Genomic DNA, 17,762 nt, shown 5'->3' on the forward strand with positions numbered 1-17,762 from the left:
TCGCCACACTCAGCAATATTCCAGCTGTAGTCTGTAAATAATCGAGTTTCTGCCAGACAATCCAGTAATTGATATGAGCATTGATCTATGTGATTGGGGTATATGACATGCATCAACCAAGTCAGCGAGCCTGACCACCCAATCACAGAATATGATGAGAAATCCAATGTGACCACATTGGTGAGTGAGTTTTGTTCAACACCGCTTTTAACAGTATTCCAGTTAGTGATGGTCTCAGATGTTTACCACCTTGGTGAAACCCACGAACATAGGTATGGTACTGTCAATCCAAGAAACATAATCAGACGAACCAGCATTCAAACCCACTATCATAGGTTTCTGGTGTACCCAAGGGACGCAACTCTGCACAGTGAATTCCGGCACCTTAGACAACCTGGCCACCCATGCCCCCCACTTTGGATTTGTTTGTTCGTTTGTTGTTTAACGCCGCACTCAGCAATATTCCAGCTAGAGGACGGCGGTCTGTAAATAATCGAGTCTGGACCAGACAACCCAGTTATTGATATCATGAGCATCGATCTACACAATTGTGATACAATGACACGCATGAACCAAGTCAGCAAGTCTGACCCCCCAATCACATTAGTCGCCTCTTACGACAAGCATAGTCGCCTTTTACAGCAAGCATGGGTTGCTGAAGACCTATTCTAACCCGGATCTTCACAGGTCATGACTGCATGTACTAGTCCAGGCTTACACTGTTTCTAGTCCAGGATTACACTGTATCTAGTCCAGGCTTACACTGTTTCTAGTCCAGGCTTACACTGTTTCTAGTCTAGGCTTACACTGTTTCTAGTCCAGGCTTACACTGTTTCTAGTCCAGGCTTACACTGTTTCTAGTCTAGGCTTACACTGTTTCTAGTCCAGGCTTACACTGTTTCTAGTCCAGGCCTATACTGTTTCTAGTCCAGGCTTACACTGTATCTAGTCAAGGCTTACACTGTTTCTAGTCCAGGCTTACACTGTTTCTAGTCCAGGATTACACTGTATCTAGTCAAGGCTTACACTGTTTCTATAGCTAGTCCATGATAGTAGATACAATGCCACAGTTTTAACATGGATACCCCACTCAGTGCCAACCAGTTGTTGTTTATTCCTTTAATGCTGCATGTCAGGCAACAAGAACCATCCTTCAAAGTCTTTTGGTTGGATGCGGCCAGGCACAGTAAGAACCATCTTTTAACAATAGCATAACAGTAACAATAACAAGACATCAAACAAAAGTATATCCTTTCTAGATGAAGTACGAAAGGATATCTCATGATAAATGATATATGTACACCATCACAAACATGAACACAGATATTTGTACCAACTGTAATATGTGACCTTAAATGCAAAAACAGTTGTGTATGTTGGACAATCTTGTGCAAAAATATACATCTTGACTTGACATTCAACCCAGAGATTCAGTGCTTGTCATCAGACCACCTCATACTGTTACTCTCAACACTCATATAAACACACCCAGTGTAGGCATACATCAACATAACACCCATGTTAGCATGATATACACAATTAACTGAATAATGCTCTGGCATCATGTGACAGTGGGATTGTATACTTAGAGACCAGACATAAATCAGAGACTTGCATACTGTACCAGGAATTGCCATCGGGTATGAGCTCAGTTAGTTAGGTTAAACAATTTGAACTTATGTTTTTCAAGTTATCAAACTTCTGTGTGTTATGGGAACTCTGAGAGATATCACCATGACAACCAAACCTGGGAGCTCTGCATACTAATCGCCATGACAACCATTCCTGCATGTGTATCACCATGACAAACATTCCTGGGAAGTGTGTATAGAATACTGTGACAACCATTCCTGTGAACTCTGCATATATATCACCATGACAACCATTCCTGGGAGCTCTGCATATGTATCACCATGACAACCATTCCTGTGAACACAGTAGAAATACAACCATTCCTCAGAGAGAACAAGTTGGGTTTAACACAGCTTTGAAAAGTATTTCAGTCATAAGACAGTGTTATTTCTCGCTTCTCTATTGCCTCTGTTGTGTGTTGACATCCCAGTGAGACAGCTCGCACCACATCCTGTCCTTGTCTCTGTATCACATCCGCTCAGCAGCAGCTCCCTGCAATAAGACGTGGGGAAATTGAGAAACACTTGTCAGGTTTAACTCCCAAGAGAGGTTTGTCCATTACGGCTACACACAGCGTTAGAAACTGGCACTACAGTCTTGCCAAACAGCCCAATAGTTCAGGTATCATAAGGACGAGTAGAAATTTGCCCTTTTTAAGTTTGTTGCTCTATGGTATTATAAGGACTAGTGGACTAACACAGTTAGTTTCTAGTGCTGTATACACATTGTACTTGTCCGTGTCAACTATCTGTGAATAACAAGGCCCTAAACACCTGTCCTATGAAGGAACAAAGATGATGATGGAAGGTGAGTTACCTACCTGTCGTGTGCCCCAGTCAAGGTAGCTGTTACAGCCCTAAACACCTGTCCTATGAAGGAACAAAGATGATGATGAAAGGTGAGTTACCTACCTGTCGTGTGCCCCAGTCAAGGTAGCTGTTACAGCCCTAAACACCTGTCCTATGAAGGCACAAAGATGATGATGGAAGGTGCATCACCTACCTGTCCTGTGCCCCAGTCAAGGTAGCTGTTACAGCCCTAAACACCTATGATGATGATGATGATGGAAGGTGCGTTACCTACCTGTCGTGTGCCCCAGTCAAGGTAGTCATGTCGCGTGGCGGCCTGGTACTCGTCAACCAGCTCCTGCAGGACTTCCCGAGAGTTATCAAACTCATCCAGGTTGTCCTTGAAGATGGGCTCCTTCTTATACTGCTCCATAAAAGCCTCTCTCTTTCTCAGCTTGTCAAACTGGCGGAGGGTTCTATCAAACAACTGCAAGAAGATAGCAACAATTTCATATCAGTTTCTTTATTGTTAACAATATTTTGTAGCATATACCATGTTTCATGCAGGGAAGAGTGAGCACTGGTACTTTGAGAAAGTAATGAAAGCCTAAATCCAGAAATAATTATCTCCACTCGGAGCTTAAAATCTGCCTCTTCTTTAAATACACAATAACACCTATGACCACTGCTTGGGGATAAAATATGAGCTTGCTATAGCCAACCACATGCTATCTGTCTTGCATATATCCTGACTTGACTGTAGGTATTCTACTGCAAGGAGTCACATAGAGAACTTTCCTTAATATCAGTGAGTTGGGTTTAACACCGCTTTTAACAGTATTCCAGTTAAATCGTGGCGTGTCAGCTTATTGTGGGAGGAAAGCCCGAAGTGATGCAGGTCTCAGATGTTTACCACTTCGGTGAAACCCACAAGCATGGATATGGTGCTGACAAACCTAGAAACATAATCAGGGCGAACTGGGATTGAAACCCACAATCAAAGGTTTCTGGCATGCCCAAGGGACACAACTCTGCACAGTGAATCGCTGTACCCCCTCCTAAATATCAATCAAATGGGCATCCATGGACTTGGCAGCAAGCAAAAACTCAATTCTGTGGGTCAGCCGAGGTCAACTATCAGGGAGGACACCTCTGGTTAAATCTAAATTGTCTGCAGCTCATTCCGGACCATTGGCTTATGCAAACTAACTAGATTTGGAGAAAACAACTAGTCCTCTAAGAGTTTCACTTGTCTCGGACTAACGGACAAGTGGCTAAACCTGACTATGTCGGACTAACAGACTAGTGGCAATGTCCATTCCTGACTATGTCGGACTAACAGACAAGTGGCTAACCCTGACTATGTCGGACTAACAGACTAGTGGCTAACCCTGAATATGTCGGACTAACGGACTTGTGGCTGTGTCTATCCCTGACTATGTCAAACTAACAGACTAGTGGCTAACCCTGACTATGTCGGACTAACAGACAAGTGGCTAACCCTGACTATGTCGGACTAACGGACAAGTGGCTAACCCTGACTATGTCGGACTAACAGACTTGTGGCTGTGTCTATCCTGACTATGTCGGACAAACAAACTTGAACATACTAGAACATAAAAAGTCCATGTATTGTTGGACCTACATGAGAGATGCTTGTGTGGTTGGCCATCATGAGGCCGCTGACACGATGGGCCGTCTGGATGTAGGGAGACTTGCGTGACAGCGCCACCTGGATGCTGGCTGGACCCCAGGGGATGAACTGGGCCAGCTTCCGCTCTCGGATCCTCTGAAGGCTCTTGTGTACCTGCAGATCAGACAGGACAGTGTGAGTGAGTTCAACATTTAACAAACACAATTCTCGCAGATCCTCCAGAGGCTCTTGTGTACCTGCAGATCAGACAAGACAGTGTGAGTGAGTTCAACATTTAACAAACACAATTCTCGCAGATCCTCCGGAGGCTCTAGTGTACCTGCAGATCAGACAGGACAGTGTGAGGGGAAATGCAACAAACTCATCAATGAATTGACAGAACTTAGAGCAATATTCCAACAGGACACCCAAAGCATGACATTCAAACCTTGTACTCATTTTGGGAATCAAAACTGGGACATCAGTGTTACAAAATCAACTCTATAGATTGTCCCAGATGGTCCTCCTGTATGTGCCTCACCTGTGTGGGGTCCACCTCTCTCTGTATGTGCCTCACCTGTGTGGGGTCCACCTCTCTCTGTATGTGTCTCACCTGTGTGGGGTCCACCTCCCCCTGTATGTGTCTCACCTGTGTGGGGTCCCCCTGTATGTGTCTCACCTGTGTGGGGTCCACTAGTATGTGTCACACCTGTGTGGGGTCCACTAGTATGTGTCCCACCTGTGTAGGGTCCACCTCCCCCTGTATGTGCCTCACCTGTGTGGGGTCCACCTCCCCCTGTATGATGTTGAGAATAGAGATGTAGCAGTGGCTGGCCTGGCGATGTGCTCCCACCGGCGTCGACACCATCATGTTCTTGGGCTGCAGCAGCCGTCTCATCACATCCAGCACCGTGGTCTTCCTCACACTGGCCACCTGAATCAGTCAACAGTCAGGTAGGGATGCTTTCAAATATTGGAAATAAGTTAAATCTACTGTAAAACTATTGGTTTGTTTGTTTCTTTCTTTCTTTCTTTTTTAATGCCGCACTCTGCCATATGACGGTGGTCTGCAAATAATCAAATCTTGACCAGACAATCCAGTGATTGACATCATGAATATCAACCCACTCAAGTGGGATACAATGACATGCATCAACCTAGTCAGCGAGCCTGACCACCTGATCCCGTTATTCGCCTCTTATGAAAAGCATAGTCGCCTTGTACGGCAAGCATTGGGATTCTGAAGACCTATTCTACCCCGGATCTTCACAGGTACACAGCTGGTACATACCCTAAGTGGCACTCTAGAAGCTGATATAATGAGGATAGAGTTGACTTAATGGTGTCTAGTTCTTTATAGTTTCAATGCAACCTTTCAGTACAGATGCTAGCACCACTCAACTGGTCGTCTCTTTCCTCACAAGTATACATGAGAGATGACTGTGTTGTGACCCCAGTGAGTGACTGTCTACATGTTTGCAGGGGTTATGTCTATGCTCAGAGACATGTTTAAAGTATCTGTCGATTTGCTTTAATGCTTGACAGTTCATGTTCCGACAATATGTCCCTGCTTGTGAATGGCATCACCTATACCAGTATCATGCACCTGCCTGGTGTGTACATTGTGCATATTGCAATCAGTCTCACCTCACGATGAATCGGATGTACCCCTGACCACTTGCAGACTTGTATGCCAGCAGCCACCACTGACGTAAGGCTTACCTGAATCGTTTGTTTGGGCATGTACCCAGACATGAGGAAGTGGAGTCTGGGGTTTGGGATGAGAGGGGAGAGCCTCACCTGTTAGTCAGTTGTGAGGGGCGTGTGTCCAGTCATGAGGAAGTGGAGTCTGGGGTTGGGGATGAGAGGGGAGAGGCTCACCTGTGAGTCAGTTGTGAGGGCATGTACCCAGTCATGAGGAAGTGGAGTCTAGGGGTGGGGATGAGAGGGGAGAGCCTTACCTGTGAGTCAGTTGTGAGGGGCGTGTACCCAGTCATGAGGAAGTGGAGTCTGGGGGTGGGGATGAGAGAAGCTATCAGGCCAATCAGATCATTGTTCATGTAACCAGGGTAACGCAGAGTGGCTGTACTTGTTGACATCACAGTTGACACCTGTAGTAAATGAAATCATAAAAATAATGACATGAAGAACTGATTTCAGTGGATGTGCAAGTAGGATGACTCATCCCTCAGCCCTCATCTTGGTATATGAGCACAATTGAAAACAGGAAATGTTTACTCACCCAAAGATGATACCTTCGACATGGAGGAACACCTCAGTGACTAAACGTTTTCTGTGATGAATTGCAAATGTTTTCAAGGGAAGCTGCATGTTTTGTTTATTAGTGATCATATTTTTGTTCTCTTATTCTAACAACGTACAGACTGGATATTACACTTTCCAACACAGGCTTACAAAGCCTACACTGAACATTTTCAGTGAGTGAGTGAGTGAGTATTGTTTTACGCCGATTTTTGCAATATTCCAGCAATATCACGGCGGGGGACACCAGAAATGGGCTTCACACATTGTACCCATGTCGGGAATCGAACCCGGGTCTTCGGCGTGACGAGCGATCGCTTTAACCACTAGGCTACCCGACCGCCCCCTGAACATTTTGAGAATAAACCCCAAAAAGAAAACTTCATGTACATTCATGTACATTCTCATCGCACATGTGAGATTTGTTTAATTATGATTTATACTGTTTGGAAAAACTGGTGCTCCCACCTTTGTCTTCTCAATTTAAATAACAGGATATGAATGTTTAAAAACTAATTGTGTACTGAATAGGCACTTAATCAGATGACAATATTGTTACAGCAATTGACCAGGAGAGATCAACACTGAGTTAAATGCATCCCCAAAAAAGAAAACTTCATGTACATTCATGAAATAAAAATGTTTAAATCAAACAGGGCTGGAGTAGATTCTGGGAGCTACTAGATTATACCCCGCAGTAGATTCTGGGAGCTACAAGATTATACCCCGCAGTAGATTCTGGGAGCTACTAGACTATACCCCGCAGTAGATTCTGGGAGCTACTAGACTATACCCCGCAGTAGATTCTGGGAGCTACTAGATTATACCCCGCAGTAGATTCTTGGAGCTACTAGATTATACCCCGCAGTAGATTCTGGGAGCTACTAGATTATACCCCGCAGTAGATTCTGGGAGCTACTAGATTATACCCCGCAGTAGATTCTGGGAGCTACTAGATTATACCCCGCAGTAGATTCTGAGAGCTACTAGACTATACCCCGCAGTAGATTCTGGGAGCTACTAGATTATACCCCGCAGTAGATTCTGGGAGCTACTAGATTATACCCCGCAGTAGATTCTGGGAGCTACTAGACTATACCCCGCAGCAGATTCTGGGAGCTACTAGACTATACCCCGCAGTAGATTCTGGGAGCTACTAGATTATACCCCGCAGTAGATTCTGGGAGCTACTAGATTATACCTCGCAGTAGATTCTGGGAGCTACTAGATTATACCCCGCAGTAGATTTTGGGAGCTACTAGATTATACCCCGCAGTAGATTCTGGGAGCTTCTAGATTATACCCCGCAGTAGATTCTTGGAGCTACTAGATTATACCCCGCAGTAGACTCTGGGAGCTACTAGATTATACCCCGCAGTAGATTCTTGGAGCTACTAGATTATACCCCGCAGTAGATTCTGGGAGCTACTAGATTATACCCCGCAGTAGATTCTGGGAGCTACTAGATTATACCCCGCAGTAGATTCTGGGAGCTACTAGATTATACCCCGCAGTAGATTCTGGGAGCTACTAGACTATACCCCGCAGTAGATTCTGGGAGCTACTAGAGTATACCCCGCAGTAGATTCTTGGAGCTACTAGATTATACCCCGCAGTAGATTCTGGGAGCTACTAGATTATACCCCGCAGTAGATTCTGGGAGCTACTAGACTATACCCCGCAGTAGATTCTGGGAGCTACTAGAGTATACCCCGCAGTAGATTCTGGGAGCTACTAGATTATACCCCGCAGTAGATTCTGGGAGCTACTAGATTATACCCCGCAGTAGATTCTGGGAGCTACTAGACTATACCCCGCAGTAGATTCTGGGAGCTACTAGAGTATACCCCGCAGTAGATTCTGGGAGCTACTAGACTATACCCCGCAGTAGATTCTGGGAGCTACTAGAGTATACCCCGCAGTAGATTCTGGGAGCTACTAGACTATACCCCGCAGTAGATTCTGGGAGCTACTAGACTATACCCCGCAGTAGATTCTGGGAGCTACTAGAGTATACCCCGCAGTAGATTCTGGGAGCTACTAGATTATACCCCGCAGTAGATTCTGGGAGCTCCCAGAGTATACCCCAGGAGGTTGATTCTGGGAAAGGGGGGTAGAGTCTGTGAGCTCCCAGAATCTAGAATCTATCCCAGGGTAGATACTGGAAGGCCCCATTATCTACCCAGGTATACTTTCAGACTTTACACCGGGTTATACAAAGGCATCCCGTGTCCTCACCAGCTGGTTGATCTGTGCCAGGGAGGGAGTGTCTATGTGAAGCCTGTCGGCGGCGATCCTGTTGAGAGCCGTGTTGTCCAGCACCACCTGGGGTCAAGCAGGGAAGCAACATTCATCAACAAGACACACATTGCAGATTGTAATGATCTGAAAATATTTGTACAATTTCACAAGTCTATACAGGAAAGAGTAGACTGCAGGGATTTATAGACATGCACAGAGGCCAATATTCAGCCCCAACATGTTCAGCACCAAATGTCCGGAAAAAATTCAAAATTGGAACGAAAAACTCCCAAATCATGTAAATATAGCCATAACTAATGTTATGGTTTTGTTGATGTGACTTGTATGTCACTGGTAGCAAAAACATGGCAGGGGACTCTTTTTTTAACTTTAGCATCCATTTGGGAATCGAGTGAGTGAGTGAGTGAGTGAGTTGGGCTTAACGCCGCTTTTAACAGTAGTCCAGCTTAATGTGGGAGGAAAGCCCGAAGTGATGCAGGTCTCAGACGTTTACCACTTTGGTGAAACCCACGAGCACGGGTATGGTGCTGACAAACCTAGAAACATTATCGGGGCGAACCGGGATTCGAACCCACAATCATAGGTTTCTGGCGTGCCCAACAGACGCAACTCTGCACAGCGAATTGCAGCGCCTTAGACGACTGGGCCACCCGTGCCCCCTTTAGGAATCGAACCTAAGCATAATCGTCCAATGCATTCATCATTAGCCAGCATTCATCAGCAGCGCCAAGGGAACACTACCTACACCACAACACCATACTCAGCAATATTCAGATGCATGAGGACGTCCTGTAAATAATAGAGTCTGGACCAGATAGAGGAAATAGCTACCTGATTGCAAAAGTTTTGGTGGGGCTAAAGATTCTGAAATTTGAAACTGGCTAGAAACTTTAAGGCGAGCCAGCCCACCAGGCCAGCAATATTTTAGCCTATGTTACACATTGTTGCTATTTACTAAGATGTCTGATCTGTACAGCCAAGTGTCAGTAACATGCATACCACACAGTCTGCATTCTGAATCAGCCTCTTGAGAGTCAGTATGGAGTTGTACGGCTGAACCACAACGTCAGAGATCTCGTCCACATTCGGGAACACTGAGTACGTCTGGATAAGCTTCTTTGGAAATCTAAAATAAAAATCTCATGCTCTACAATTTTTAAACAGTGATTCCTAAAACTTCATTAAAATTTCTTCTAGTCAAATGAATACTAAAACACAACTTAATAATGTTTAGAGCGAGTGAGTGAATGTTATTTAAAGGCTGAAGTCTGAGATATTCCAGCATTTACTGGGCCAGGGTAACGATCCATGCCCCAGGGGTACGAGGACACACATCAACCAAGGCACCAGGCCTGATCACGTGATTATAAGTCGTCCCTCATGATCAGCATGGGTTGCTGGTGACAATTCTAACCTACGATTCTACATGGTCATCATCGGTCATCATCGGTCATCACGGTAATAGAATGTGTGAGCGAGTGAGTATGGTTTTACGCCGCTTTTAGCAATATCCCAGCAATATCACGGCGGGGGACACCAGAGATGGGCTTCACACATTGTAACAATGTCGAGAATCAAACACGTCTTTGGCGTGACGAGCGAACGCTTTAACCACTAGGCTACCCGACCGCCCCCACGGTAATAGAATGTAAGATGGAGCATGAGTGAATGAGTTGGGTTTAACGCTGTTTAGAACAGTATTCCAGTTATAGATGTAGGTCTTAAGACATGAAACCCAAGAGCATAGGTATGGTACAGTCATTGAGGTGAACAGGGATTCAAATCCACATGATGTCTGGGGTGGCCAATGGACACAACTCTGCACAGCTAAATGCAACACCTTAAACCAGGGTTAGAAACTAACAGTTTTTGTCCACTAGTCCTTATAATGATAACATATAATAGCAAAACCCTTAAAATCGGCCAATTTTTACAAGTCCTTAAGATACCTTTACAATTGGGCAGTTTGGTAAGGACTATAGGACTAGTGCCAATTTCTAACGCTGTTAAACAACTACTCCGCACATTCCCCCTGAATGTAGTATGAATATTTCACTGGACTCGTGTATGGTGAACAAGGAAAGACATGGTAATATGCCACACAATCGCCATGTTGTCTTTTTCTTCGTACCATCCAAAATATAAATAACGTAAGTCAAGACATAGAACAGCTTCTCTTCCAGTTTGCAACATGTGCTTGAAAAGTGAAGAAGAAAACATAATTTTGTTTGTCTGAGTTATCTGTCCTGGTCAAGTCCAAGAGAGTTTGTTCTAGGATTGTTGGTTCCGACTGTGATATATCTGTACACACCTGTCGTTAAGTCTCTCCAGCAGGTAGGATCCCATTCCGGACCCTGTTCCACCAGCAATAGAGTGACTCAGCACAAACCCCTGGAACAGACACACAGCCTGTTATGATACGATCTATTATTAGCCAATAACAATGCCAGGGAAACAGAGCTCAAGTGAGTGAGTGAGTGACTTATCTTCTTGTTCTCAGAGTGCCATATGTAGGCCCAAGATTAATGGAGGCATAAAGAAAAACATAGTGAGCACGCTTTGCACAAAAATCCACGAAATGTCAACCATCCCACTTCAAGACTCTTAAACAGCTCTCACAAGCTCTGAGTATTCATGGTGCAATACAAGTTTAACTAGCACTGCTTCTATGCCAACAATAATAAAATCATCAAAAATGTCTCCTTTCTCTTTTTCCAAATACTCACACGTAATTTTTTTTTTTAATTTATAAATCAAGAAATAAGAGTGAGTGAGTTGGGTTTAACGCCACTTTTAACAGTATTCCAGTTATATCGAGGCGTGTCAGCTTAATGTGGGAGGAAAGCCTGAAGTGATGCAGGTCTCAGACATTTACCTCTTCAGTGAAACCCACAAGCACGGACATGGTGCTGACAAACCTAGAAATATAAACGAGGCAAACCATGATTAGAACCCACAATCATAGGTTTCTGGCGTGCCCAAGGGATGCAACTCAAGGCGCCTTAGACGACTGGGCCACCCGTGGCCCCTCAGGAAATAAGAACAAAATCTGGTCCAGTTGGTTAAAGAGTCCGTACAATCAGTCATTTGATCAGTTCTTAGACTGAACTATGTTGCCCTCCAAACCAAGCTAATACAAACTGTGCAGTCTTTTCGCTTGTGTGTTTGTTTTGGCTGTCTGTAATAATCAAGTCTGTACCAGACAATCCACTGACTGACATCATGAGCATCTATCTAGTTGGGGCACGATGACATGCATCAACCAGTGAAATCTTTAAGGGAATTGTACAATCAGTTATCTAAGAATAATTCCATCAATATTGACAACAGAACATTTTCCATACCTCCAAACTGTCACTTCCATCTGCCTCCCTGTCTATGATGTCAAACACATCCTCGTACAGCCCTTCAGCCTGAAAACAAACACAGACACTCGAAAAACTTACCATGCAAAATCTGTCCAATGACACCCGATGAAAAGATTATATACTCCTCATTTTCTACATTACTTTTTATTTACTACATTATTTATGACAAAGATCACAAAATAACAATTGATGAAAGTTCTGAATATAAATGCATCAAACCAGTGACCTCTATATATTTCACCTCAAATTAACCAAATACTTAACAGCTTTTAGAAAGCTACATATAGTATCGCATTTATTATATTAAATACTGCTCCCGATACAACACATTGCAATTTCATTCTTCCTTCGAATCTGATACTACAGAGCCACAAATGGTCAGTGAGGGTCCATCTTGCAACATCACATATTCATCGAAGCCTGCAACTTGCTGTAAGATTACCAAAGCTGTTATGGCATGTAAAACTAGGTCTGCGATGCTATGAGTTTTTGTATTGCCAGTCATGCTCCAGTGGTAGAAACTAACCGTTTTAGTCCACTAGTCCTTTAAGGCTTATAATGATAACATGTAGCAAACCCCTTAAAAATGGCAAATTGCTACTTGTCCATATGATACCTTAACTATTGGGCAGTTTGGCAAGGACTACAGGACTAGTGCCAGTTTCTAACACTGTCAGCTCAGTTTACTTTCACAATGGCGACGTGTTCAAACTATTTTCCCATATTTTCAAGAGCCGTCTCTTAGCTGTCTCTAAGCCACTTTGTCCATCACAGAATAATGACATGAATGAAGTAACTATTGATATTACTGCCTGTGTTTAGTAGGTGAATGAAGCACCTGCATGCTTGCATCGAATCACAGAATTCAGCATTGAGATGTAACACGAACAAGATGACTTTGTCTGCCATGTTATGAACTTGTCTGACAGTAAAAAACTCATTGGAGTGAGCGAGTAAGTGAGTATGGTTTTACGCCGCTTTTAGCATTATTCCAGCAATATCACGGCAGGGGACACCAGAAATGGGCTTCACACATTGTACCCACGTCGGGAATCAAAGGCGTGACAAGCGAATGCTTTACCCACTAAACTAAACTAATTAGCCCCTAAACTAATTGGAAAGCCAAGTGATGCACAAACCGAGCAAGGTGCCTGGTCCACCACATGGCAGACTAAAAGAATGTGACTTCTCTAAATTTCAATGTGGCTCCAAAAGTTTGAAAAAGCACCAAGAATGGCACAAAAATCCAAGCTTACGTCACTGGACAGCTTTCATGGGAGAAAAATACTATCACCAACATACGAACCATTAACACTTTCCAAACACAAAAACCTGCAAAGTAAATACAACAAGAAGGCATAAAAATATGTGTAGAGTTCGATGGGTAGGGATAAAAAATCACACGCTTTGTGTTAGCACCAAGTAAACAGAAGGAAGTAGCGAGATCAGGGGAGGTGACTCTGGCTGAGGACCATGTATGTGAACATGGTGATGGTGATGGTGATGGTGATGGTGATGGTGATGGTGTTGGTGTTGGTGTTGGTGATGGTGATGGTGATGGTGATGGGCCCCATGTTTACCTCTGTGGTATAGGTTTCGAAGAAGGTAATTGCAATATGTTGTATCAGGACAAAAATTAACTTAGGTAATGGTTTATAAAAGGACTGTTATTGGAAATGCTTACACGATGGAATATTACAACATTTACTTGATACTAATGGTGAAAACAAACTTACCTGTGTGTAGCCACTGGCCCAGTTGTTTCCAGCACCACCGCCATGTTTTGACAGGTACACGTTCTCAGGGTTATACAGCTTGGCATAGGGTGAGCTGAGGATTGAGTTGATCACCCTGGGCTCTGTGTCCAGTAACACTGATCGGGGGATGTAGTGTTCGTCATCAGCCTGCAAGGAAAGGATGCTTTACTCATCAAGTGGTATTTCTCTTCCTTGTTTTTCTACGTAAATGTAGCTTACCTCGATATGAAGTCAAAAGTTTCAAATATCAACAAAAACAGCCTCCAAACTAGAGCTGAGTATCTCTTGGTGTCTTGCGATACGATTTGAATCACGATGCAGACTGACGATACTACAGGTATCATGACACACATCAAATAGTAAGAAATGATGAAATCACAGAAATACAGCTCTTGTACATGTACAGGTCTTTGATTTTGAGTCTTAATATTGATTGTGTGACACCAAGGGATGTAACTCTTGCTAGAATCAGATTTATGTCTAACTCTAAGCCAGACTAAAACAGGCTTAAATGTCGTTCCAGTGCAAGTCTAGTTTCGACAGATTTAACTTTATATATGATTTATTTTTTTTATTTAATATTCTTCACAAAATAGGCAACAATAAAATCAGAATGATTTTATGACATCAACATGAGGAGCAAGTATGCAAAATTTCAGCTTCAACAGTCTTTCATTATGATATCAAATGACAGCCCAGAACAAATTTTGAAGGAATTTAAGAACATCTTCAGAAAAATTTCAATCCATCAAAATTTGTATACTGCCTGTCTAGGCACTATATTATGACTCCCCTAATGATGAGAGACAAAGTCATTATGAACCTCACATATCCAGGGATGTTTTTCGTAGGTTGTTTTTAACACTGAAACTTAGCCAGGGGTCTATATGATATGGACCATATGATTTATGCATATATGGTAATGGCATGTATCACAGTGGTGACCTTTGATGTAAAAGAAATCTGCGGAAAATTCTGGAGAAAAAAAACTGATCCTACCTGGTAAAAGAACACATCCTTTCTGTCTGTTCCTTCCGTGGCATACTCCTCAAGAATACCCTCTGAAACATGCATTATGAAATTATCAGATATGTTAATGCATAATCATTGACTGTCTGTGCCAAACATTTGCCCAAACTTGTATTTTGGCATTATTTTCGGTAGTTGTTAATCTTAGTACTACACGGGATAGTACAAGCCTGATTTTACTTGACCATAAGGAAATTTTACTAGACAGGGTCTAGTGGATACAAACTGCAATGATAATACATTCAATGGACAAACCCTAAACTTGTTTGTTTGTTATTTAACACAACACTCAGCAATATCTGTAAAACAAATATAACATAACATATGGTATCCTGCCTACTGTCCCATCCCAACCCTTGAAGATCCGGGAATAATAGGTCTTCAGCAACCCATGCTTGCCGTAAAAGGCGACTAAGCTTGTTGTAAGAGGCGAATAACGGGATCGGGTGGTCAGGCTCGCTGACTTGGTTGATGTATGTCATCGTATCCCAATTGTGTGGATTGATGCTCATGATGTCAATCACTGGATTGTCTGGTCCAGACTCGTTTATTTACGGTCTGACGTCATATAGCTGGAATATTGCAGCAATAACACACATACAAACAAATAAAAATTACCCATACCTGTCAGTTCCATGTTACTGGAAACCCAAGTAGTTTTGTTTGATCCTATCATGTACTTTTAACATAAAAGCAAATTTCATCTGTGTACTTATACCTGGACTAATCCCATGTTCTGCACACAGCTGCTTCCAAAACTCCAATCCAACTGCAAAGAGAGAAAAGCAAATGTAAGCAACAATCTGAATGACTAAGCGACATCAGAAATTCCCAGGAAACAGTTGTTCTTTCTGTCACGATAAGTGATTGTCTGTTCTTTAAAAGGACAGTACATTGACGGTTCTGTGTATTTTTAAATCATGAATGAAATAATTTCCGAGCGTGATGTCACATCCCCGATTCAGTTCTCAAACCAAAACAATAGGGCTCCGTACTGTGAAGCATGTGTTTTTCTAATAGAGCAGCAGTTTGTATTTTTTGTTAAGGAGCCAAGCAGCTACTATTTAAACATGAATATTTTAGGAGCCAAACCTAAGATTTGGGGAGCCAACAGATACCAGTACCGTAAACAGGTTTGTCGCCAGTTACGTTTCATTACTTTAAGGTAGCCAAGTGGCATGCAGTAGATAAATTTAGGACACCAATCATAGATTTAAGTAGCAGTTGGCCACCAAAATGGTCGCTACTTAAAGGGCTGTAGAGTCAAATTGGAGAGAAAGCTTGTGTGATTTCCTTATGGCTAAGGTACAAAATACCCCAAAGTACTAATAGCCAACTTAACCTACTACCTTAGCAGGGTTTCCATGAATGAACAGCCGTGTAGGGTAGAGTCATCAACAATATATTCTTGCAGGTCAGCCACCATTAAAACTCAGAAAATAATTGAAAGTCTTAAACCTATTCACAAAATATGAATGTTTGTCAAATTATAACATTCATTAGAGTGCTTTACAGAAACATTCACACTATTTAACATGTTTAACTCTTCATTTTCACTAAAGATTTGAATGACAACAGATTTATTCTGATAGATGTGTATGTACACTGTCAAGTCGGCAGCTTTGATGATATCACACCTCTCTTTATAGCTCAACAAATCATGATCAATATGGCTGTTCGAAAACAGAGAAGTCAACAATAATCAAGAATTCCTTGGCAAAGACATTTATTTGCGGGCATGGTCATGTCTTGACTGTCAACTTCATTGCTGCTATCGGTTACTGAAATGTTTCATTTTGGTGAGCCCTAAAGGCACAGGTATGATGCTGACAAACTAGGACTCATAATCAGAGCGAATCTGGGATTCGAACCCATTGACATCGGATCCTGGCACGACTAAGGGATGCAACTGCACAGCGAAGTGCAGTGCTGAAGATGACAGGGAAACCTATCCCTTATAGCTCATCCGCAAGAAATTATGTCACGAAATAGCAATATTGCATTTCAAATAATGGAAAAGTGGTAAGAATACCTTGATTTCCACATTGCCCAAGCTGTAGAGTTATAATTTCTCGGGGCATGTTTGTTTCGGTCGTATTTCCTGAACTTGAAAATGGCGGCAGTCTGATCGGTGCATATAAAAGATGAAATGTAAATGATACGGAAAACGAACTGTGATCACGACTACGACTTTTCGTAAAACAAAAGTCTTCAGGGAGTGGATATGGTTTCGCGTATAATATCGTGAAGTTGAGCGCAGCATTTTGTGTTGAAACGCAATAAATGTTAAGTTAATGTAATGTTGCATCCAGGGTTAACTATAAACGTGTGATGTTTTCCTAATGTACCTGTTTGGCGTGTTTATCACTTTCTGAAGACCTCCAAAAGTTTCCTGAGTTTTGGAAAGTAACGCACAGTCATTATAGTCTTACGAGACACATTAAAACATCATTACTTTAAAATCGTGATAATAGATTAAAGTTCATAATAAAATATGATCGGTACAATATTATCAAACAAAATTACAAAAGTTGTTTACGTTTGATAATTTTAAAAAACACACTTGCAAATAAAGGTTGTATTTGAGGCCATTTGAAAATAAATAACAGTTTGTCCTCTTCATTAAAAGTTTAAATTCAATTAAATACATTGCTTTAAAAAAATGTCTCTTAAATCTTTAAAGAATGGACATTATATCAAAACGTGAACGTTATCTTTGACATTTCTATGTAACAGGAATTATGTAAACAATATGACAAATCCCATCTTATATAACTAATTTGTTAGTGAAACGGCCTTTTTCAAAAGCCATAAGTAAAGATCCACATCTAAAACTTGTTAATAAGCTAAGCGGCAGTGGTCTCTATCTTTTACAGCTAAAACATATGCTTTAACACTATTTGTTGTTTGATATAGCTGTAAGTTCAATGCTCATAGGCGGGTCCAGGGAGAGGCTTGTTACCAACAAATATTTTCGTTGTCATAATTCTGCTGCCCATCGTTCGATATCATTTGGTGAGAGAATATCTCT

At 42.3% G+C, this 17,762-nt stretch overlaps 1 protein-coding gene across 1 annotated transcript; it reads right to left on the reverse strand.

The window, feature by feature from the left end:
• Positions 1-568: 568 nt before the first annotated feature.
• Positions 569-16,878, reverse strand: LOC124148711 (tubulin gamma-1 chain-like). The gene is made up of 13 exons (XM_046519959.2): positions 16,764-16,878; positions 15,450-15,500; positions 14,702-14,763; positions 13,682-13,849; positions 11,922-11,990; positions 10,889-10,968; positions 9,577-9,703; positions 8,554-8,640; positions 6,015-6,164; positions 4,829-4,987; positions 4,066-4,227; positions 2,716-2,907; positions 569-2,124 (listed from the first exon to the last, which is right to left on the reverse strand). The coding sequence occupies exons 1-13, from the start codon at positions 16,810-16,812 to the stop codon at positions 2,101-2,103; spliced, it is 1,380 nt and encodes a 459-aa protein (XP_046375915.1). The 5' UTR covers positions 16,813-16,878; the 3' UTR covers positions 569-2,100.
• Between the last annotated feature and the right edge of the window lie 884 nt (positions 16,879-17,762).

The sequence above is a fragment of the Haliotis rufescens genome, unplaced genomic scaffold (genome assembly GCF_023055435.1).
Source record: "Haliotis rufescens isolate VD_foot unplaced genomic scaffold, xgHalRufe1.0.p SCAF_46, whole genome shotgun sequence".
NCBI lineage: Eukaryota > Metazoa > Mollusca > Gastropoda > Lepetellida > Haliotidae > Haliotis > Haliotis rufescens.